The sequence below is a fragment of the Globicephala melas genome, chromosome 11 (assembly GCF_963455315.2).
Source record: "Globicephala melas chromosome 11, mGloMel1.2, whole genome shotgun sequence".
NCBI classification, from domain to species: Eukaryota; Metazoa; Chordata; class Mammalia; order Artiodactyla; family Delphinidae; genus Globicephala; species Globicephala melas.
Genome location: NC_083324.2, coordinates 44,479,068 through 44,501,988, shown reverse-complemented (window position 1 = coordinate 44,501,988; position 22,921 = coordinate 44,479,068). Strand labels below are relative to the sequence as shown.

Here is a 22,921-nt window from a genome sequence, read left to right as displayed (position 1 = left end):
TAATTTGTCAGCAAATAATTCAGATTTTGCCTCAAGCACTACTGCTAGCACCCAACTCAGGCTGCCCTCTCCTCTTGCCCAGGCTGTAACAGCTGGGTGAGCCAAGAACCATGGATGGCCAGGAGTGGGGTTGGTTACCAGCCAGCAAGGACTGGGGCAGTGAGTTGCTGAAAGGGATCAGTGGGACAGAGGCAGAGGCAGAGGACTGGACAGGGAGGACCGTAGCAACATCACGGTAGAGGTGGGTTTTCTTGCTGTGGAAAGAGCCCCTTGCAGAATGCACACGTAAGGTATCTGGGAATCGAGAGGCTGACTCTGGAGAGTGTACCGTTGGGGAGCTGGAGAGACCCTGAGAGAGGCTGGCCAGGCCCCTGTATTCATTGCTCGGCTACCCACACGTGATCTCCTTGGCGCACAGAGTTTCTGCTGTGGGCCTGGATTTTTGTGAGGACAGTTGAATTTCATATGCATTCCTGATGTGCACCTTCCTCTTGTGCAAGCTATAGCATTCCCTTTCTGGAACGCTTGGCATCTTTATAAGGAGGTGGTACCCGAATACTGGCGGGCTGGGTCAGGTTGTTTCTTGGTGACAATAACAAATGACTGTAGAGGGTCTGGAGGCCCACTGGATATCCTGGCGGGAAGAGTCCCACAGTGTGTGCTTGTGCTTGTAGCCGTGTCTCCTTGCTTATGTGTGTTTGGAAAGGAAGCAGTGGCCCCATGCCCCTCCCTGCCTAGGTGCTGGTTTGCAAGACTGCCTTATTTTTCCCAAGAGACAGTCGGTCCTCTCTAAAGGATAACATATTAATGTGCAAAGGCCGATATTCCACCTCACATGGTGCTTCAGAAGGCAGGATCAACAGCTGAACTTCAGAAAGGTTCAGACCTAGGGTAGTGCTACGCGTTTGTTTTCTGGGAGGAAATTTCACCTCTCTAACAGAGGCCAGGGGTTGAGGTAGGGATAGGGGAGGGGAGAGGGGAGAGGAAACTTCTAGCTACCAATTATTGTTGTCCCCCTCGGCTGCAGAGAGGTGCAAGCTGTTAAAAGGAAGGTGTCTGATTTTCCACAACATCCATTTTTTTTTTCTTTCCTTTTGAACGAAGGAAAGTGCGCCACTTAAATTCTCTCCATACGCCCGAAGGCAGAAGGAACCTTGGCATTTATGAGAGGGTTAGTGACCTAAGGCGGGGCAGCCTGCTTTAAAAAGGCTCTGGCAAAGGTCATTACCTAAAAGTAGTTTTGTTCTGAGTGAAATTAAAAACAGAGAGGGTGTATGCGAATGAAATGTATATGTGCTATAGCAAATACAATAAATAATCAGTGCCTTCTCTCAGTATAAAATTATTCATCTCTATGATAGAAATCTTCTCTGAAATGAGGCAGTTCTATAAAACTCCTGGGAAAGACACACTTAAAGTTAAAGCCACTCATTTGTGAATTCTTACTTCCATTGTGTACTTCCTAAGCAACGTAGACCTGTATCTGAAGCTTCTTCATGCAGTGGTCCAAAGCCTGTTCATTCGATAAATATTCTAGATGTTATTTGAGCAGGTGTGTGCATATAGAGAAGGAAAGCACAGCAGAATGCATTTGGTCTGCGTCATATAATGTGTATGTATAACAGTGCCCAGAAGAGGTGAGCTTGTGTGATTTGGAGGCATTTAGCCTGGATTCATCCTCCAGCTTTGTCACCCATTGTCCGTGGGACTTTGGACAAACTACTCAACCTCTCTGAACTTCAGTTTTCTCCCCTGAAAAATGGGGATAACTGCACCTCGTCTCAGGATGGTTGGGAAGATAAAGTGCTTTACCACCCGCAGTGTGTGAACATCAATATCATCCCTCCAACGACAGCCCTGGTTGTTGCTTTATCTGTGGTCCGCCCAGATCCGCCTCTGTGGCCTCAGCTGGTGGCAGTGTGTGTGCTCTGTCACGTGATTACCGAGCATAACTTCTCTTCAGGGGCCTGAGGTCAGATGCTTCCTCTGCGCCGTCGTCTGTTGGGACTGGGTGGACCTGTCTCCTTCGGCCAAACTGACTAATCTCCAAGACCCCCTTCCCCTCTCCTCCCCCTGTTCAGGCACAGAAGTCCGGCTCTGGAGGGGACACTCAGGCCGCAGAAGACCTGCTGCTGCTCGGCAAGCCTCTGACAGACCTTATCAGCCTGCTTATCCCGCTGGTAAGAGCTCACACACCTGCTTGTGTGTCTCTCAGGTCGTTGCAGAGGGTGAAGTGATTTTATTTGAATTTCATGATGTCTTGAGTTGCTATGCTCTTTTGATTCCTTTCAAAACTAGAACCAAAAGAAATTTCAGAAGATTATTTAGTCTGGAAATACTAAATTTCTACTTTAATATGCGGTGGCTAATCGTTCATTTAGGTGGATATTTAAGTAAGGCAGAGCCTCAAATTCTTCGTAATGGATGTGAGGTTAAAATAAAAAAAAAAAGGAAAATCAAGAAATGAATTCCAAGAAGGAAGAAGAAATCCATTGTGGGCATCAATTCTCTTTCAAAAAGATATTTTAGGGTTACTTGGCATGCAGGACTACCCTGAAATGCAGAAGCGCAGACAGAGCTAGAGCATATCCACCACAGTCTCCATAGAAATAGAATGAAATAAGTGAAATTACACGAAAACAGATGAGACTGCACGAGACTACTGAGTATGTGAAAAGAACCCAATGGAGACTTGGATCAACTGAACCTCATTGTAGTTTTGACGTGCATTTCCCTGATAATTAGCAATGTTGAGCATCTTTTCATGTGCCTGTTGGCTATCTATATGTCTTCTTTGCAGAAATGTCTTTTTAGGTCTGCTGCCCATTTTTTGATTGGGTTGTTTGTTTTTTTTGTTATTGAGTTGTATGAGCTGTTTGTATATTTTGGAAATATGCAGGACATAGATGGGGCTCCAGTGAACAGAGGGAAGACTAACCAAATCATGCACTCTTTAAGGACATATAAAAGACTCTAAACAGCCCCATTAAATATAACTGATGCAATATATGGTATGTAGGATAATACTCATATTAATAGCATATAAGATTTAAACAAAAAAAGCTTAAAGGCAGTTGAAGAATCTATTTCAGGTAAACTTCTAGGACACTCTATTTCACATATGTATCTTATAGACAGGGTTTTGGTGTTTGCCACATTCTGAGATTTGCTTTAATAGTTGAATTTATGCCAATTAGATTTATTCTTAAACTTATCTTTGGTCTTAATTTTATTGTCTTATTGTATATTTGCTTTCTAAACGTTTTCCTCTATTAGACGTAAGGTTTAATGCAAAACAAAAAACCTTTATCAGGACAAAGAGAAGGACTCTACAATGGTAAGGAGTAAAATCCACAGGAAGATACAATAACTATGAACCTTTTTGTGTCAAATATCAGAGCACAGAACTATAAAAACAGAGAAGGACCAAAACATACAGGGAAAGACCAAAACATATAGGGGGAAAAAAGTACAGTAATATCAAGAGATTTAACCTGTCTTTCTCATTGCTTGACGACCCAAGTGGATGAAAATGATGATATAGAGCAGGAGTTGACAAACTAAGGCATGTGGACTAACTCTGGCCCACTGCCTCTTTTTGTAAGTAAAGTTTTATTGAATACAGCCACACAAACAATTGTCTATGGCTGCTTTTGCATCTTGAGGGTAGAGTTGAGGAATTACAACAGGGACTCTGTAGCCCACAGGCCTGTGTTGTTTACTATCTGGCTCTTTACGGAAAAAGTTTGTTGACCCCTGGTATAGAGGATATGAAAACTTTAGTAAGATTAATCTAATAGAAGTATATCTGTCTTTCTACCCTGAAAATAGAGACTGTGCCTTCTTTTCAATTTTCTGGAAATACTTTAAAAAGTTCACCATGCATTAGGTTAAAAGCATATCAATAAATTCCAATAAGTAGGAATTGTATAGACCACATTGTTTAACCGTAATATACTTAAACTAGAAGGAAAAATAAAAACAATAAAAATACACTGTTAGCAAATATTATCGATGAGCACAGTCAAAGACATTGTGATTGCGTCAGTCTGGGTCCCATCAGAAGACAAACCACATAGTGATTTAAATAAAAGAATTTCAATATAAAGAATTATTAAGCTATAACTGACGAGTAAATGTAAGATTTAAAAAGAACTCTGTAGGGTATCCGAAAGCTGAGGGAGAGGGAGAGTACCTCAGGAAGGACAAACTTGAAAGGGGATACCTCTTCCCCAAGGCTGTGGGTTAGACCTCATTGGAGAAGGTGTGACTACAGCCCACAGGACAGTGGGCAGATTTGCTGGGTTGCCCAGGCCAGAGCTCGTCCACAATCCCTGGGAAGCAGGAAGCAACCCTTGAGAGTGCCGGTGAATCGTAGCTAGTGGGCAGACACACAGAGGGTGGCAGGGTGCCGCTGCTGGTGGTGGGAGGCCTGGAGGGTCCGATGTCTGTGTAGGGAGGACCACAGGAGAAGAACCCAGAGAGGCAGGCAAGTAGGGGGAGTCGGGGTGCCAGTGCTCGGGAAAGCCTGGGATGTACAGTCTCCACTAGGGAGAGCAGTGGAACTGTGATCACAGGCCAGGCTAGGATGAGGGCTGCAGAGGGGCCCAACATTGTGGGCCCCCCGTAAGGTCAGACCTCCACCAGATGCCACGACACCCGTACTTCTGGCCTACACTATAGCTGCCAGAAATAGCTGGGGAGCCCCTTCTTGCTGCAGTGTATCCTCTGAGATATTTTCCCCAGCCTTTGGGACTCTGAACTCCTGTTACTAGTAACTTGATCACACTTAGGTTCTAGTACATTGGCCAGATGTCTGCCTAAAGTGTGTGAACTGTGTTGTGTACATACACATTTACCACTGGAGTCATTAGGTTTAAAAATGGCCTGCGACAAACAATATGTCTTCTCTGGAAAAGATTAATACACATTTACAGCTGTGTATACAGTGAAGAAAAATAGTAATAAGGCTATTGAGGGCCTCAACTAGAGCACATACAGACCAAAGATAAATTTTTACAGTGGTTGTTAAAAATGTGATAAGTTACAGAATGAGGTGCTGGAATTGCTTTCCCACAGGGAAAAATAAGCAGACTTTTAGTTTTCACTGGACTTGGGTAATTGTAGAGGTATTTTACCTAAAGGAAGGAGAGTGAACTTGTTAGCTTTTGAGGTTCCTTCCAGATAGGGTCCTGTGAAAGTAAGCATACTTATCCTTCAGGGAGCATGAAACCTGTCAACCCATAATTTACGACCCATGTTTACACTATAAAATCATAGTGAACTGTGGGTATTAGATGGATTCTCAGTCTGTTTTTTTTTAGTATAAACTTATTTATTTTTGGCTGCTTTGGGTCTTCGTTGCTGCACCCCGGCTTTCTCTAGTTGCGGTGAGCGGGGGCTACTCTACGTTGCGGTGTGTGGGCTTCTCGTTGCGGTGGCTTCTCTTGTTGCGAAGTCCGGGCTCTAGTCGCGCGGGCTTCGGTAGTTGTAGCTTGTGGTCTCTAGAGCTCAGGCTCAGTAGTTGTGGCTCACAGGCTTAGTTGCTCCGCGGCATGTAGGATCTTCCCAGACCAGTGCTCGAACCCATGTCCCCTGCATTGGCAGGCGGATTCTTAACCACTGCGCCACCAGGGAAGTCCTCTCAGTCTGTCTTGAGTGTGAACTACTTAGAGAATCTGATGATTCTAGACTCTCCGGGAAAAATGCCTAGACTCGCCTATATGCAAAGTTCTGTACACAATACAGAATTTCAAGGGGCTCTTTGAACCCTCAATTGGTAACCGTACTGTGAGTAAGATATGGCTAATAAAATATATAACAAGTTGACTATGTCTCCTGAAGAAAAGACAAAGCAGGGTAGTTGTTTGATGTAAATATTTTCTTTTTTTAAAAATAAATTTATTTTATTTATTTATTTTTGGCTGCGTTGGGTCTTCATTGCTGCACACGGGCTTTCTCTAGTTGCGGTGAGCAGGGTCTACTCTTCATTGCAGTGTGCGGGCTTTTCATTGCAGTGGCTTCTCTTGTTGGGGAGCATAGGCTCTAGGAGTGCAGGCTTCAGTAGTTGTGGTGCACGGGCTCAGTAGTTGTGGCTCGCGGGCGAGCGCAGGCTCATTAATTGTGGCACATGGGCTTAGTTGTTCTGCGGGGCTCGGAACTGTGTCCCTTGCATTGGCAGGCAGATTCTTCACCACTGTGCCACCAGGGAAGCCCCTAAATATTTTCTTTTTCAAGAAAATACAAAGCCAGGATATGTATCCCAGATGAGTTTTGTAACTAGATAATTAATTGCTATAAAAATTACACTGCAGCTTCCTTTTCCCCTATTAAAATAAGTATTTTCAAATTTATAAGAGAGAAGTGTTTTTAAGGTTTTCCTTATTATATGCCAAAGATGCCAGTCTTCAGCCTGGCTTATACTTTTCATATTAACCATGCCTTTCTTGGCCACCGGAAAGCTGTCCCTCTGCAGTCTGGGTAGGATTGCAGTCCTCACCTAGCATCCCCGATGTTGATCTCCTGTAATATCCTCTGGATAACTTTTTTTTTAGTGAAGTGTCTGGCATTTCTTCTTGGCTGTAAACTTGTAGCCTCCTGGCAAAAAATTATTGAATTACAGAGATCCAGCATATACTCTGCAGATAATAATATACAGGATCCTCAGTATACCTCCATAAGCATCATGCATAAGATCAAAGAACAGCCATTGAGTACACAAACATGCCAATTTATCACACAGTACAATATAGAAATTCTTTTGCTATGCTTCTAGGTTCCCTGGGGCCCTGTGGAGGGAATAACTAACTACATGATTTGGGCCAAGGAAGAAGGGCTGTTTGAATTTTTCTCTTTTTTTGTTGTGATGAAATAAACATAACGTAAAATTTACCCCGTTAATCAATTTTAAGTGCCCAGTTCAGTAGTATTAAATATATTCATAATGTTGTGCAGTCATAACCACCATCCACCTCTGTAATTCTTTTCATCTTGTAAAACTGAAACTCTATTCCCATTAAACAGTAACTATCCCTTCCCCGCTCCACACAGCCACCCTTCTATTGGGTTGGCCAAAAAGTGCCTTCTGTTTTTAAGTAAAAATAAAAGACACATTTTTCATTTGCACCAAGAACCTTATTGAACAACGTATTCACCCTTTTGTTCCACTACCTTCTGCCATTTTTCAGGCAACTTCATAATTCCATCTTCCCAAAACTTTTTATCTTTTTGAGCAAATAACTGTTCCAGGTGCCTTTTACAATCTTCCAGAGAATGGAAGTTTTTTCCATTAAGAGAATTTTGTGAAGACCTAAATAAATGGAAATCCGAAGTGCAGTGTCTGGTATATATGGCGGATGAATCAGAACTTCCCAGTCAAGTTGTAACAGTTTTTGCCTGGTCATCATAGAAACATGCGGTCTTGCGTTACCCTGATGGAAGCTTATGTGTTTTCTGTTGACTAATTCTGGACACTTTTCATTGAGTGCTGCTTTCAGTTGGTCTAACTGGGAGCAGTACTTGCTGGAATTAATCGTTTGGTTTTCTGGAAGGAGCTCATAATAGAGGACTCCCTTCTGATCCCACCATATACACATCACCTTCTTTGGAAGAAGACCAGCCTTTGGTGTGGTTGGTGACGGTTCATTTCACTTGCCCCACAGTCTCTTCCATTCCACGTTATTGGGCAGTATCCACTTCTTATCATCCATCACAATTTGTTTTAGAAACAAAACGTTTTCATTACATTTCAATGGAGAATCGTATGTGGAAATACAGTCAAGAAGATTTTTTTCCCTTAACTTATGTGGAACCCAAACGTCAAAGCGATGAAACATAACCAAGTTGGTGCAAATGATTTTCAGTGCTTGATTTGGATATTTTGAGTATGTTGGCTATCTCCTGTGTGGTATAACGTTGATTGTTCTCAATTAATGTCCCAATTTGATTGCTATCAGCTTCAACTTGTGTACCTGACCGTGGAGCATCGGCCAGTGAGAAATCTCTGGTCTGAAACTTCGTCAACCACTTTTGACGTGTTTGATCAGCCACAGCATCTTCTCCATACACTGCACAAATCTTTTTTTGCATTTCAGTTGTGTTTTTACCTTTCTTGAAGTAATAAAGCATAATATACCGAAAATGTTCCCTTTTTTCTTCCATCTTCAATATTAAAATGGCTACACAAAAATCCACCAATTTTGCTAAGTCTTTTTTTAAATGCACGCTGATATGACAGCTGTCACACACAGTCTAACAAAATTGTTTCCAATGAAGTTAAAGACAACTAAATGCTGCTAGAGCCATCTTACGGGAAAAGTGAACAAAACTTTTGGCCAACCCAATATTTTCTGTCTCTGTGATTTTGACTATTCTAAGTACCTCATGTATGTGGAGTCATATATTATGTGTCATTTTGTGACTGGCTTATTTCTTTTAGCATAGAAGTGGTATTTCATTGCAGTTTTAATGTGGTTTTCTCTTAACTATTAGTGATATTGGGCACCTTTTCACATGCTTATTGATCATTTGGATATCTTCTTTGATGAAATGTCTATTCACGTCCTTTGCCCATTTTTGAATTAGGTTGTTTGGTTTCTTGCTGTCGAGTATTAGAAACTGTGTAATCTGAAAATTAACCCATTATCAAATATATGATATTAAAATACTTTATGCCATTCTGTGGATTGCCTTTTTACCTTGTTGATATTGTGTTTTGACGCACACTTTTTGAAAATTTTCATGAAGTCCAGTTTGCCTAATTTCTCATTTGTTGCCTGGTGCCTTTTGTGTCATATCCAGGAGATCGTTGCCAAATGCAGTGTCATGAAGATTTTGCCCTATGTTTCTGCAAAGAATTTTATAGTTTTAGGTCTTACACTTAGGTCTTTCATTCACTTTGAGTTTATTTTCACGTATGGTGTAAGGTAAGGGTCTAACTTCATTCTTTTGAACGTAGGTATCCAGTTTTCTCAGAACCGTTTGACGAAAAGACTATCCTTTCCCATTGAACGGTCTTGGCACCCTTGTCAAAAATCATTTGACTATATATGTGTGGGTTTATTTCTGGAATCTCTGTTCTCTTCAGTTAGTCTGTATGTCATTCTTCTGGTTTGATCATTGTAGAGTAAGTTTTAAAATCAAGGAGTCCAGCTTTATTGTCCTTTTTCAAGATGGTTTTGGTTATTTGGGGTGACTTGAAATTACATACGCATTTTTGGATGGGGTTTTCTATTTCTGCAGAAAACTTTATTGGGATTTTGAGAGGGATGGCATCGAATCTGTAGATTGCTTTGGGTACTATTGTTGTGTATTATATTAATTGATTTTCATATACTGAACCATCCTTACATTCCAGGAATAAAGCCCACTTGTTCATGGTGTTTAATACTTTTAATATGCTGCTGAATTTGGTTGTCCAGAATTTTAAGATTTTTGCGTCAGTGGTCATTAGGGATACTGATCTGCAGTTTTATTTTTTATACTGTCTTTGTCTGGGTTTGGAATCAGGGTGATGCTGGACTCATAGAACAAGTTAGGTGTTCCCTGCTCTTCAATTTTTGGGAAAAATTTGAGAAGGATTAGTATTAGTTCTTCTTAAAATGTTTAACAGAATTCATCAGTGAAGCCCTCCAATTCTGGTTGGGGAACTAATATCCCGCAAACTGCACGGTGTGGCCAAAAAAATTAATAAATAAGTAGGGACTTCCCTGGTGGTCCAGTGGTTAAGAATCCGCCAGGGGATGTGGGTTCCATCCCTGGTTGGGAAACTAAGATCCCACGTGACGTGGCGCAACTAAGCCCGTGCACTCTACAGAGCACGCCACAACTAGAGAGCCCATGTGTTGCAACTACTGAGCCTGTGCGCTCTGGAGCCTTCACGGCACAGCTAGAGAGCCCTCACACTGCGACTGCTGAGTCCATGCGCTCTGGAGCCCACGTGCCACAAATACTGAGCCCGCATGCCACAACTAGAGAGAAGCCCATGCGCTGCAACAAACACACCGCACACTGCAAGGAAAGGTCCCGAATGCCGCAATAAAGATCCCGTGTGCTGCAACTAAGACCCTAAGCGGCCAAATAAATAAATAAAAATGTTAATAAGTAAATAAATAAATGAAAGAAAGGAAAATAGGAGACTATTTTTTAAAAAAATCACATTATCTCACTTGGCATCCAGCACGGGCAGCAGAATTGGTGTTTGACGTGTAGCTGAGGAGCCAGCCCCATGTGCGTGCCAGGAGATAGCACCTAGGCTCTGTGCTGTTGTGGTCTGCAGAGGTACTTGCAGAAGATTTTTGATTACTAATTCAATTTCCTTACTAGTTACAGTTCTCTTCACATTTTCTACTTCTTCATGATTCAGTCTTGGTTGCTTTTGTGTTTCTGGGAATTTTTTCAGCACGATATTTTTTTTTGTAGGAATTGTTTAATTTGTTCTAAAATGTTCATGAAATACAAAGAACCTTAGTATAGCCAAGACAACTTTGGAAGAAAACAAAGTTGAAGGGTTGACACTACTTGATGTCAAGATGTACTATCAAGTTACTATAATCAAAATAGTGAGGCATTGGTGGAAAGATGCCTTTGAAGTTTGTGGATATGTTTGTTACCTTGATTGCTGTATGTTATAAATAAATATGTGTAGTTTTTTGGCATGTCAGTTATGCTTCAAGGAAACTGTTAAAAATAAGTCCTTTTGAGGCTACTCTATTATTTTCATTTCTTCCTGAATGAATTCACCCGGTAGTCGTTGTGTTTAGTGGTTCTCTTTCTCTATTTTAGGCTTCCTTCCTAGTCAGGCTCATTAGGAGTGGATGTTATTTGTATTTTGTGATGCTGCTGTTTCTTTTCTCTGCACCAGCCCCTTGCTATCTAGTGATATTATGGTTACCTTGACTCTGCTCTGGGTCCCCAAATTCCAATATCATGATGATACTGGATTTATCACAAATCCAGACATCGAGCCTGCAGGGGATTTGGCACAGGTTCTGTTGCTGCTCTTTTCAACAGTAGAGCAGCTTCATTTATTATCCAAAGCCCCAAGGCTGGAACAACTTCTTCAGCTTCCTTTTGTGGACAGGAACCCCAACCTCCATTTCACACTCTGTGCCTGACTTTTGTCCTAGCTCCACATGGGGTGTGGCCCCAGTTGTACTGGAGATCCTAGTTGGTATAGATACTTCTAACAGCTTTTGAACCTCAAGCTTCCGTGTGTTTGTTTCATTTCTGGTCCACAAAGATATTTGTATCGTATAATTTTTTTTCTTCTTGTAGTTATTATGGAGGTAGTAGTGCAAAATTTGAAGTCACACACTATCTTGACTGAAAGTCACTTGTCTGTTTAGTTCCCAGCCTTACTACCCACCCTTTCAAAGTGGTTGGCCATCACAAGCTCTCAGTAAATAATTGTGGGGTGCATGAATGAGATATAACAAGTGCCAAAGCCTAGTTACAAAATTGTAATACGAGCTGATTTATATCATGCTGTTTGTATGTGTGTATAAAGGACACAAAAAGAAGTGAGGGTAGAGTGATTTATACCAAGGACTTAACAGGATATTTCTCGACAATTTTTTATTAAAATTTTGATTTAGGGTGTGAGTCATAAATCAGAAAGGTTTAGTGTAATGAGGTGGGGCAAGGATCCTCCCGAGAGGGCACAGGACAGGTGACATTCAGCCTCAGCCTTGGAAACATTCTTCCCTCAAGAGTGGCCAGAAGCTGGCCTCAGAGGCAGCTCTCACCCTGCATCAGTGGGAACCAAGGGGTCTTCTTGCTTTTGCCTGAGTATAGTATGTAAGGCATGGAAGCAAAGCAAGGAAGCAGCTTAGTGCCAGCTCTTTCCTCTCTAGAGATATCTGACATTCTGTCCATCAGGTGGAGAGTTGTATCTGGACTGTAATTTTAGCTTCAGAATCTTGAACATTTTTCCTAATACACCTTATTTTTAGTAAACAGTGAGGTTTTGTTTCCTTCTAAATTTAGGATTCGAATTCTCAGAGTCAGATCTGACGGGTACTCCATGCTTCTTGAATGATTCAGAAGCATGTATCTCTTCCACCATCTCTGCCAGTGGCCAGCACAGTAGGAAAACTTCATAAATATTCACCAGCTCTGCAACTCTTAAGTTTCTCACAGTAGCTGCTACAACAGAATTCACTCTTTAATTCTGCCAGTAAGGGTCAACATACTGTTCTGTTCAATGGAGATGAAGAACGATTTGGTTGGATTTCCGGTGGCAATAAATTCGCTCTGTGATGCTATACTAAACTATATTTTGATCCTCCAAAGTAAGCAACTAGGTATGTCTCAGTAGAGCATAAAAGTTTATGTTGAATTTTAAAATGTTGTTCTTCTACTTTAGGCTCAGGAAGTTCCATGTCTGGGCACCTGTGCTACATCCATGAAATGATAAGAATAGTGATTTCTTTTAGAAAAAAGCAAATGAAATTTTTTTGATCTACATTCATTGTGATGATTTGCTAATCGTAATTCTTTTTTAAAAAATATTCTTTTATCTTTTTTCCTATTTTTTAAAAAGTGAATCATAGTTAATTTACAATGTTGTGTTAGCTTCAGGTGTACAGCACAGTGATTCAGATATATACTTTTATCAGATTCTTTTCCTTTATGGGTTGTTACAAAATATTGAGTATAGTTCCCTGTGCTATACAGTAAGTCCTTGTTGTTTACCTATTTTATATATGCTACTGTGCATATGTTAATCCCAGACTCCTAATTTATACCACCCCACCGCCCCCTTTCCCCTTTGGTAACTGTAAGTTTGCTTTCTATGTCTGTGGGTCTATTTCTGTTTCGCAAATAAGTTCATTTGTATCGTTGTTTTTAAGATTCCACATTTAAGCGATAGCATATGATGTTAGTCTTCCTCTGTCTGGCTTACTTCACTTAGTATGACAATCTCTAGGTCCATCCATGTTGCTGCAAATGGCATTATTTCATTCCTTTTTTTAAAAAAATTATTTTATTTATTTATTTTTGGCTGTGTTGGGTCTTCGTTGCTGTGCGTGGGCTTTCTCTAGTTGCGGCGAGCGGGGGCTACTCTTCGTTGAGGTGCACAGGTTTCTAATTGTGGTGGCTACTCTTGTTGCAGAGCAGGGGCTCTAGGCACGCAGGCTTCAGTAGTTGTGGCACGTGGGTTCAGTAGTTGTGGCTTGCGGGCTCTAGAGCGCAGGCTCAGTAGTTGTGGTGCTTGGGCTTAGTTGCTCCACAGCATGTGGGATCTTCCCGGACCAGGGCTCGAACCCATGTCCCCTGCATTGGCAGGTGGATTCTTAACCACTGTGCCATGAAGGAAGCCCTATTTCATTCCTTTTTATGGCAGAGTAATATTCCATTCTTGATGCCCTTCCTGAGTAGGTGTGTCACTAGCAGCAGCCCCTGGGTCTCCTTTCTAATTACTGTCAAAGAGCATGACTACCTGGTCCCCCTTCCCAAGCAGGCCATTTTGGGCAGATGGACCCTAACATGTCCTTATCCAGTGACCCAGCACAGCCAATTGACACAGTGTGTAAAAAGCACCTTTTTCATCCAATTTATCTGAAAGGTTCACCAGGGAGTTAAAATGACCATGTCTTGCCTACAGGTCAGTAGTTGGACCAGAAGAGCTCTGCTGGTCCCTTCAATCTCTGTCATTTTAAAATTCACTCCAGAGATAATGAAAACTACCTAGTATCAGTATCAGAAAAGGTGTAGTATTTTTCAGAAAAAAATTCTCAAGGAATCTTGGTTACATGCCGTTCCATGTTCCTACTTTTAAGTATCACTTGGGCCAAAAGATAATTGTATTCATATTTAGTTCAAAGTTATGACTTATTCTCACATAGAATCTTAGCAATTTTAGACTTATTTGGGGCCATGTCTGCATGATCTGGTGAAACAAATTGAGAATCATCAACCTTGACTGAGTTGAACTCATTAGCATACTTCTTAGAAATTGGTGTATCGTTGTGTGGATTCTAAGCCTACGTGTGTACCTTCTAATAGGTATTTTTATTTTTATTTTCATTCGATTCCCTAGGGTCATTAGTAGTCAGGTTTCCATAGTTTCTGTCTGTCCTTGAAATTGAGCCATCTTCGGGAACAACAGTATGACATCACTAAAGACTTGTCATGCAGAATTCATTTCCTGTCATCATTCTACCATCAAGAGCATGCCTTTTGGACTATACACTTTCAAATGCAGTAGACAAACACTCATTTTACAGAGAAGTAGATTTGCATATAAACTGTTTGGTTAGGCTTCTCCTGGCTTTCTTTTTGTCAGTGTGAATGGAGGGGTTAAATTTTCAACTCACAACTTTTTTTATAAGTGTGGTTTAGCACATAATTAAAGATACACTTGAGGCAAAAACAGGAAACTCACATTTCACATAAATGAAACCTCAAAGCTGTTTGGAATGTGGAGGCCCAGATAATTACAAAATCCATCATGCAGAAACACTGCAAATACAGAAAATTCAATGTGTAACTTTGTGATCAGTTTCTCTTAATTTATCACTGAGAGAAAAATAAATTGAATATTTAATAACTAACCTCTTCTTTCCTGTACTAGTTATTGTTTAAAAATCAGTTCAAAACATTTTGAGCATTAACACTGGGAAAATATAAAGTACCAAAATATAAAATAATAATAGAATAATGTATTATGTTTTTATGCTGGAAACTCACATACATGATGCCAGAAAGTGCAAATGAAAAATGAAACATGAGACGGTAATCCTGATGTATGGGTAGAACAGCTCCCTTCTGAGTTTTCATTTGTTTGTTTGTTTTTAATGCTTATAGTGACATGTAGTTTCTGGGTGTGCCTGTGAAGGTGTTTCTGAAAGAGATTAGCATTTGAACAGTAGACTCAGTAAAGCAGGCAGAGGAAGGTCAATTTGCTCTGCGCTTGAGCTGGGACTTATATCTGCTGCCATCATATGTTAGAACTCTTGGATCTTGGGTCTTTAGACTCAGACTAGGATTTACACCATTGGCTCCCTTGGTTTTCAGGGCCTTTAGGTTTGGAGAAGAACTATACCATCAGCTTTCCTGAACTTCGAGCTCATGGATGGCAAATCATGGAACTTCTCAGCTTCCATAACCATGGGAGCCAGTCCTTCATAATACATCTCTTTCTGCATAATTATATATCTCCTGTTGGCTCTTTCTCTGGAGAATCCTGTCTAATATACTAGGTGAAAGGGTTGTAAATTTTAAACTTTGATATATATTACCAAATTGCTATCCTAAAAGGTGGAGAACCAGTTTTCATTCTCACTAAAAGAGAGACTGCCTGTTTCCCCACAGCCTTGCTGATACTGAGTTTTATGAAATTACATCATTTGCTTTTCTTATAGATGAAATTTTGTATGTCTTTGGTGTTTTGTATTTATTTCATTTTAAATTTAATTTAGCATCTTTTGTGGGTTTGTTAGCCGTTTGTGTGTTTTTTCCTATAAATTGCTTTAGTGTAATCTTTGCTCATTTGTTTTCTATTTAGTTTTTTTCTATTGATTTTTAAAAATTCTTTGTATATTAAGAAGTTTATAATTTTGTCATAACAAATATACTTTTTTATTTTCTCTTTGTATTTCTAATTTTTATTGGTACTTTAGCTATAAAGGTAGTTTTCATTCAGTAGTCAACATTATCAGTGTTTTTCTTTCTTTTTTTGGTGGTACTTGGGCCTCTCACTGTTGTGGCCTCTCCCGCTGCAGAGCACAGGCTCCGGATGCGCAGGCTCAGCGGCCATGGCTCACGGGCCCAGGCGCTCCGCGGCATGTGGGAACTTCCCGGACCGGGGCACGAACCCGTGTCCCCTGCATCGGCAGGCAGACTCTCAACCACTGCGCCACCAGGGAAGCCCATCAGTGTTTTTCTTTATGACTTTTGAATTTTATGTCATCTTTTAAAAGGCCTTCTCATTCCAAGACTATAAATATATTCACCTGTATTTTCTTTTAGTACTTTCATGTTTGTTTGTTTTCTACTTTTAGATATTTGATTTAGTCAGGATTATTTTGTTGTAAGGAGAAGGGTGGACATCTACAGGGTGGTGTATTTGTAAAAGATTTCAAACATCAAGTACTATTAAGATTTTTGTTTTGTATCCTTTGCCATATAATTATTAGATAAGTGGGAGTAGCACCTGCATATCTTATGAAAATACCATTTCTTTGAATATAATTGATTATATTTATTCTTTGTGCCACAATCAGTAAATAATAGGGAGCAGTTTGTGTCCTAAGAGATAATAGGAAAACATGTCCTATGAAAATAGCATCTCTTTGGCCTAATTGGATGTTTTCCTAATAAAACTGAAGGGGATGAAACCATAGTGATTCTTTTATAGCATAGAAAAGGAAGTGAGTAGTAGCCTCCAAGTAGGAGAGCTATTCTGACATATCCTGCCAGGGGTTACACAGAAGAGCCTTGCTTTTACATTATGTGATCCTCCAGAGAAAGTAGCATTTTCAGCTGGTTTCCTCTGTGGAAAGACACCTTTTCTCCATTGGTTAATCAGAGAGAAACAGTCACACTCAAGACATGCGGGGTGATGAAGAAAATTCCATTTAAAGTTGCGAGGTGTTGATGGATAACAGATAACTTGAGATATATATTTATGTATGTGTGTGTGTGTGCGTGTGTGTGTGTGTGTGTGTATTGTATATAGGTATTTTATGTCTACTTTAAGGTCATACTGATTGCGTTTTACTTTGTCAATGCTGCTCTTTAAATATCCCGGCCTCGTACAGTGTATGCTAGATTTTTAAACTGTGGAAACTGCTGTTACTTGTCTTCAACAGGGATAATAGCCTAATAACGCGGAGCTCTGCATTTATAGATAACAGCAACAAAAAGAAAATGGTTACATCTTTAAAAAGGGGAAACAAAACAATGATATCTGATTGATTTGACAGTCCATGTGAGGCTGTTTGGCAAGGCACAGTGGCATTTCCATGATGGAGTTGGGTCACCTCTGAACACCAGTTAATTTAATTACGGTTGTGTTGGCTTCATTGGTTGCCCAGACGAAAGACCTTGGGCAAGTTAGTAAGTCTCCATTTCCATGTCAAAAAAAAGGAGAAAATTTTAACACCACACGGGGTTGTTGGGAAGACTAAAGGAACAGTGTGTGAAGAACTGTTGGCACGGCACTTGGCACATAGTAACCCCCACCACCAGTGTGCTTTTCTCCCTCTGTTGTATCCATACTGGTGGCGGCGTTATCTTTATTACTCAGTAGTACAGTAACATGCGATGCAAAAACCCCTACGGCTACAACCTCAAAATGCAATTCCCAGGTGCCTTCAGACCATATTTAAGATGAGCAGTAAACACCCTGAATTTGTTTTATTTTTGCCACCCGGAAAAAAGCCCTTTGATTTCATGTAACTTCAGAAAGCATGCCGGTGCATCATTTTTGAAGCAGAAAAATAATGTGGATATTTACCCGTAACTGTGGTACAGTGAAGTTAGCAGTTTTGATAATGGTGTTTGGCTTTTTTGTTTTGTTTAATGCCCGCAAAATTATCCTGCCTATAGCTCCCAGAGGTCCTTCCCATACAGCATGTTCTGTAGTCATATTACGGATCTAATAAACATCTCTCTTATTGTAATAAACTCTTTGTGAATAGCCTCATTAATGTGCTGAAATAATGTACCCAGGGGTATTTCCAACAATTTCATTGTAGCTCTAAAATAAGCTGCCCTAACTGCCACTTCATCTCCAGTGAGTGTGCCCTGCAGTGTCTCACAGATCACGAAGGTACAAGGGGCAGAGCCTCCCAGTAAAGCTGCTTTGGGGGCAACAAAGTCCCACAGAATAAAACTTCAGACAAACAATCTCACTTTTATTTTAATTCTGGATCAGTTTCTTTGAATAAGTGAACCATTAGTTTGTAAAGCTGAGACTTTACCATATGGAATTTATGCTTAATGTCTAGATAATAAAGCCATAACTATAATTAACCATTTTATGCAGAGAATTTTCTTCTCCCAATTGTAAAAGGTTGCCTGGTTTCATAAGTTTTTTACTGTAAGGAAGTGTTTTTTAAATTTTATTAGCCTGGTAACTTTACTATAAAATATCCATTCGTTTAATGGAAATAAAAACCCTTTTTAGGGATAAATGTATTATCTCCTATACATTTTCCTTTGGGGTATATTCTCTACCTCAAACCTGTATTATTTAGATATGAGCTTTTCAGAAAGGGATTATTTTAGCATAAAGAGAACTCCAGGTGTTTTTTGATATCCTGGATTCAGTAAACAGTAATTTTTGCAGAATTCTAATCCATGTAATTCTGTAATAAATTTTTGAATCCTTTTTTATTATTATTATTTACTTATTTATTTTTGGCTGAGTTGGGTCTTCGTTGCTGTGCGTGGGCTTTCGCTAGTTGCGGCGAGCGGGGGCTACTCTTCATTGTGTTGTGCGCGGGCTTCTCATTGCGGTGGCTTCTCTTGTTGCGGAGCACGGGCTCTAGGCACATGGGCTTCAGTAGCTGTGGCTCTTGGGCTTAGTTGCTCCATGGCATGTGGGATCTTCCCGGACCAGGGCTCGAACCCGCGTCCCCTGCATTGGCAGGGGGATTCTTAACCACTGTGCCACCAGGGAAGTCCACATTTTTGAATCTTATAACCAAAAAGTAAAAAATTCGAGTTTCTTTGTTCATTATTTGGCAGTCATAAGAAATCATGATGGTCTGTTGCAGGAACTGTTAAATGCAGCCTTAGCCCTTCACATCTTCTCCAGCCATTATCGTTCGTTATAGTGAGTCTTGCGTTTACCTCTTGACAGTTTGTGAGGGTCATTACCGAAGGTACCCAGGAAATTTCCCCTTTTTAAAATTTTTGGGGTAGGGAAGACAGCTTTACTTCAGATATTTGAATTACAAAATATGCCATCAGCCCATTAAAACAACTCCAAGCAATACAGAAATGATAGAAGTAAAACTAAAGTCTCCCCTCCCCGAACCAGGAACTACCTCCAGTGTAACTATGGCTTACATTTGATGTGTGTCCTGGCATTCTTTTTACTTTGCTTACAATCACATGCGTTTGTATCATTGTTTTTCTCTTGTATTGTTTTAGCTTCCATTTCTAAAAATAGTACCAGAGGATAGATATTTTGTAACTTGCTTTTCTTTTTACTTATGGCAATAGTATGGACATCTTTCCAAGTCAGCATTTATACTAGAGAATGGACTTGAGGATATGGGGAAGGGGAAGGGTAAGCTGTGACAAAGCGAGAGAGAGGCATGGACATATATACACTATCAAACGTAAGGTAGATAGCTAGTGGGAAGCAGCCACATGGCACAGGGAGATCAGGAGCTTTGTGACCACCTAGAGGGGTGGGATAGGCAGGATGGGAGAGAGGGAGGTGCAAGAGGGAAGAGATATGGGGATATATGTATATGTATAACTGATTCACTTTGTTATAAAGCAGAAATTAACACATCATTGTAAAGCAATTATACTCCAATAAAGATGTTTTAAAAAATGATCTCGTTCTTTTTATTTTTTTAATTAAAAATTTTTTTTTCTTTAAACACAAGATAGCATATATTTTTAACATCTGTATTAGACTATAATTTACAATGGTGTGTTAGTTTCTGCTTTATAACAAAGTGAATCAGTTATACATATACATATGTTCCCATATCTCTTCCCTCTTGCGTCTCCCTCCCTCCCACCCTCCCTATCCCACCCCTCCAGGCCGTCACAAAGCACCCAGCTGATCTCCCTGTGCTATGCGGCTGCTTCCCACTAGCTATCTACCTTACATTTGGTAGTGTATATATGTCCAAGCCTCTCTCTCGCTTTGTCACAGCTTACCCTTCCCCCTCCCCATATCCTCAAGTCCATCCTCTAGTAGGTCTGTGTCTTTATTCCTGTCTTACCCCTAGGGTCTTCATGACATTTTTTTTCTTAAATTCCATATATATGTGTTAGCATACAGTATTTGTCTTTCTCTTTCTGACTTACTTCACTCTGTATGACAGACTCTAGGTCTATCACCTCATTACAAATAGCTCAATTTCGTTTCTTTTTATGGCTGAGTAATATTCCATTGTATATATGTGCCACATCTTCTTTATCCATTCATCCGATGATGGACACTTAGGTTGTTTCCATCTCCGGGCTATTGTAAATAGAGCTGCAGTGAACATTTTGGTACATGACTCTTTTTGAATTATGGTTTTCTCAGGGTATATGCCCAGTAGTGGGATTGCTGGGTCATATGGTAGTTCTATTTGTAGTTTTTTAAAGGAACCTCCATACTGTTCTCCATAGTGGCTGTACCAAATCACATTCCCACCAGGAGTGCAAGAGTGTTCCCTTTTCTCCACACCCTCTCCAGCATTTATTGTTTCTAGATTTTTTGATGATGGCCATTCTGACTGGCGTGAGATGATATCTCATTGTAGTTTTGATTTGCATTTCTCTAATAATTAATGATGTTGAGCATTTTTTCATGTGTTTATTGGCAGTCTGTGTGTGTTCTTTGGAGAAATGTCTATATAGGTCTTCTGCCCATTTTTGTATTGGGTTGGTTTTTTTTTCGTTATTGAGCTGCATGAGCTGCTTATAAATTTTGGAGATTAATCCTTTGTCGGTTGCTTCATTTGCAAATATTTTCTCCCATTCTGAGGGTTTGTCTTTTGGTCTTGTTTATGGTTTCCTTTGCTGTGCAAAAGCTTTGAAATTTCATTAGGTCCTATTTGTTTATTTTTGTTTTTATTTCCATTTCTCTAGGAGGTGGGTCAAAAAGGATCTTGCTGTGATTTATGTCATAAAGTGTCCTGCCTATGTTTTCCTCTAAGAGTTTGATAGTTTCTGGCCTTACATTTAGGTCTTTAATCCATTTTGAGCTTATTTTTGTGTATGGTGTTAGGGAGTGTTCTAATCTCATACTTTTATATGTACCTGTCCAGTTTTCCCAGCACCACCTATTGAAGAGGCTGTCCTTTCTCCATTGTACATTCCTGCCTCCTTTATCAAAGATAAGGTGACATATGTGCGTGGGTTTATCTCTGGGCTTTCTATCCTGTTCCATTGATCTATATTTCTGTTTTTGTGCCAGTACCATATTGTCTTGATTACTGTAGCTTTGTAGTATAGTCTGAAGTCAGGGAGCCTGATTCCTCCAGCTCCATTTTTCGTTCTCAAGATTTCTTTGGCTCTTTGGGGTTTTTTGTGTTTCCATACAAATTGTGAAATTTTTGTTCTAGTTCTGTGAAAAATGCCAGTGGTAGTTTGACAGGGATTGCATTGAATCTGTAGATTGCTTTGGGTAGTAGAGTCATTTTCACAATGTTGATTCTTCCAATCCAAGAACGTGGTGTATCTCTCCATCTATTTGTATCATCTTTAATTTCTTTCATCAGTGTCTTATAATTTTCTGCATACAGGTCTTTTGTCTCCTTAAGTAGATTTATTCCTAGATATTTTATTCTTTTTGTTGCAATGGTAAATGGGAGTGTTTTCTTGATTTCACTTTCAGATTTTTCATCATTAGTGTATAGGAATGCCAGAGATTTCTGTGCATTAATTTTGTATCCTGCTACTTTACCAAATTCATTGATTAGCTCTAGTAGTTTTCTGGTAGCATCTTTAGGATTCTCTATGTATAGTATCATGTCATCTGCAAACAGTGACAGCTTTACTTCTTCTTTTCCAATTTGGATTCCTTTTATTTCCTTTTCTTCTCTGATTGCTGTGGCTAAAACTTCCAAAACTATGTTGAATAGTAGTGGTGAGAGTGGGCAACCTTGTCTTGTTCCTGATGTTAGAGGAAATGGTTTCAGTTTTTCACCATTGAGAATGATATTCACTGTGGGTTTGTCATGTATGGCCTTTATTATGTTGAGGTAAGTTCCCTCTGTGCCTACTTTCTGGAGGGTTTTTATCCTAAATCGGTGTTGAATTTTGTCGAAAGCTTTTTCTGCGTCTATTGAGATGATCATATCGTTTTTATCCTTCAGTTTGTTAATATGGTGTATCACATTGATTGATTTGCATGTATTGAAGAATCCTTGCATTCCTGGGATAAACCCCACTTCATCATGGTATATGATCCTTTTAATGGGCTGTTGGATTCTGTTTGCTAGTATTTTGTTGAGGATTTTTGCATCTATGTTCATCAGTGATATTGGCCTGTAGTTTTCTTTCTTTGTGACATCCTTGTCTGGTTTTGGTATCAAGGTGATGGTGGGCTCGTAGAACACCTCATTCTTTTTAATAGCTTCACAGTATTTTATAGTGTGAATGTACTATTGTTCATTCAGTTGAAACATCTCCTGATGCATGGCCAGTCAGGTTGTTTCCACTTATTTGCTATTAGGAGCATAATACAATACACATCTTTGTTTGGGTTTAGGTACTTCTGTATTTCCTTTGGTAGATAAGCACCCAGAAGTGAGATGGCTAGATTAAAAGGTACTTTTCAATTTTAATAAATATTAATTGCTATATGGCTTCCCAAAAGATTTTAGCAGTTTATATTCTAATTAAAAGTGTATAAATATACTCATTTTCCTACATCTTCAGCACTACATCTTCTGAGTCTTTCTGAAATTTTGTCCATTTGACAGGTAAAAATGATGTCTCACTAACTATATTAATTTGGATCCCATGGCTGTAGCATTGGGAAAGAGAAAGGAAATATAGCCACACAAATGGAAACTATGTGTAACATTAAGGCATTAACTTTGTATAGAGAAGTAGATGATTTTATAGAAAACTAAAAATTACCAAAATTGGCATCAGAATAGATAAAAATATCAAACTTCAAAAGATGTAAGTTTGATCATCTAATAATATGTCTCTCAAACTATTTAAATAGGAATCCACAAGGTCTAAACTTGTTTTCACCACAAGCATGTGGAAAGGAAGGATATGGCAA

General features: G+C 39.8%; 1 protein-coding gene across 11 annotated transcripts in view; it reads left to right on the top strand.

Annotated features, from left to right (window-relative positions):
• Positions 1-22,921, top strand: part of ULK4 (unc-51 like kinase 4) — a 523,422-nt gene that overhangs the window by 354,605 nt on the left and 145,896 nt on the right. For all 11 annotated transcript variants that reach the window (XR_009565989.1, XR_009565987.1, XR_009565986.1 and 8 more), the window contains one exon: positions 2,082-2,180. Coding sequence is in view for 1 of the 11 variants with exons in the window: in XM_030846182.2 (XP_030702042.2) it covers positions 2,082-2,180 (99 nt within the window). In the remaining 10 variants the exon portion in view is untranslated. The remainder of the gene's footprint in view (positions 1-2,081; positions 2,181-22,921) is intronic.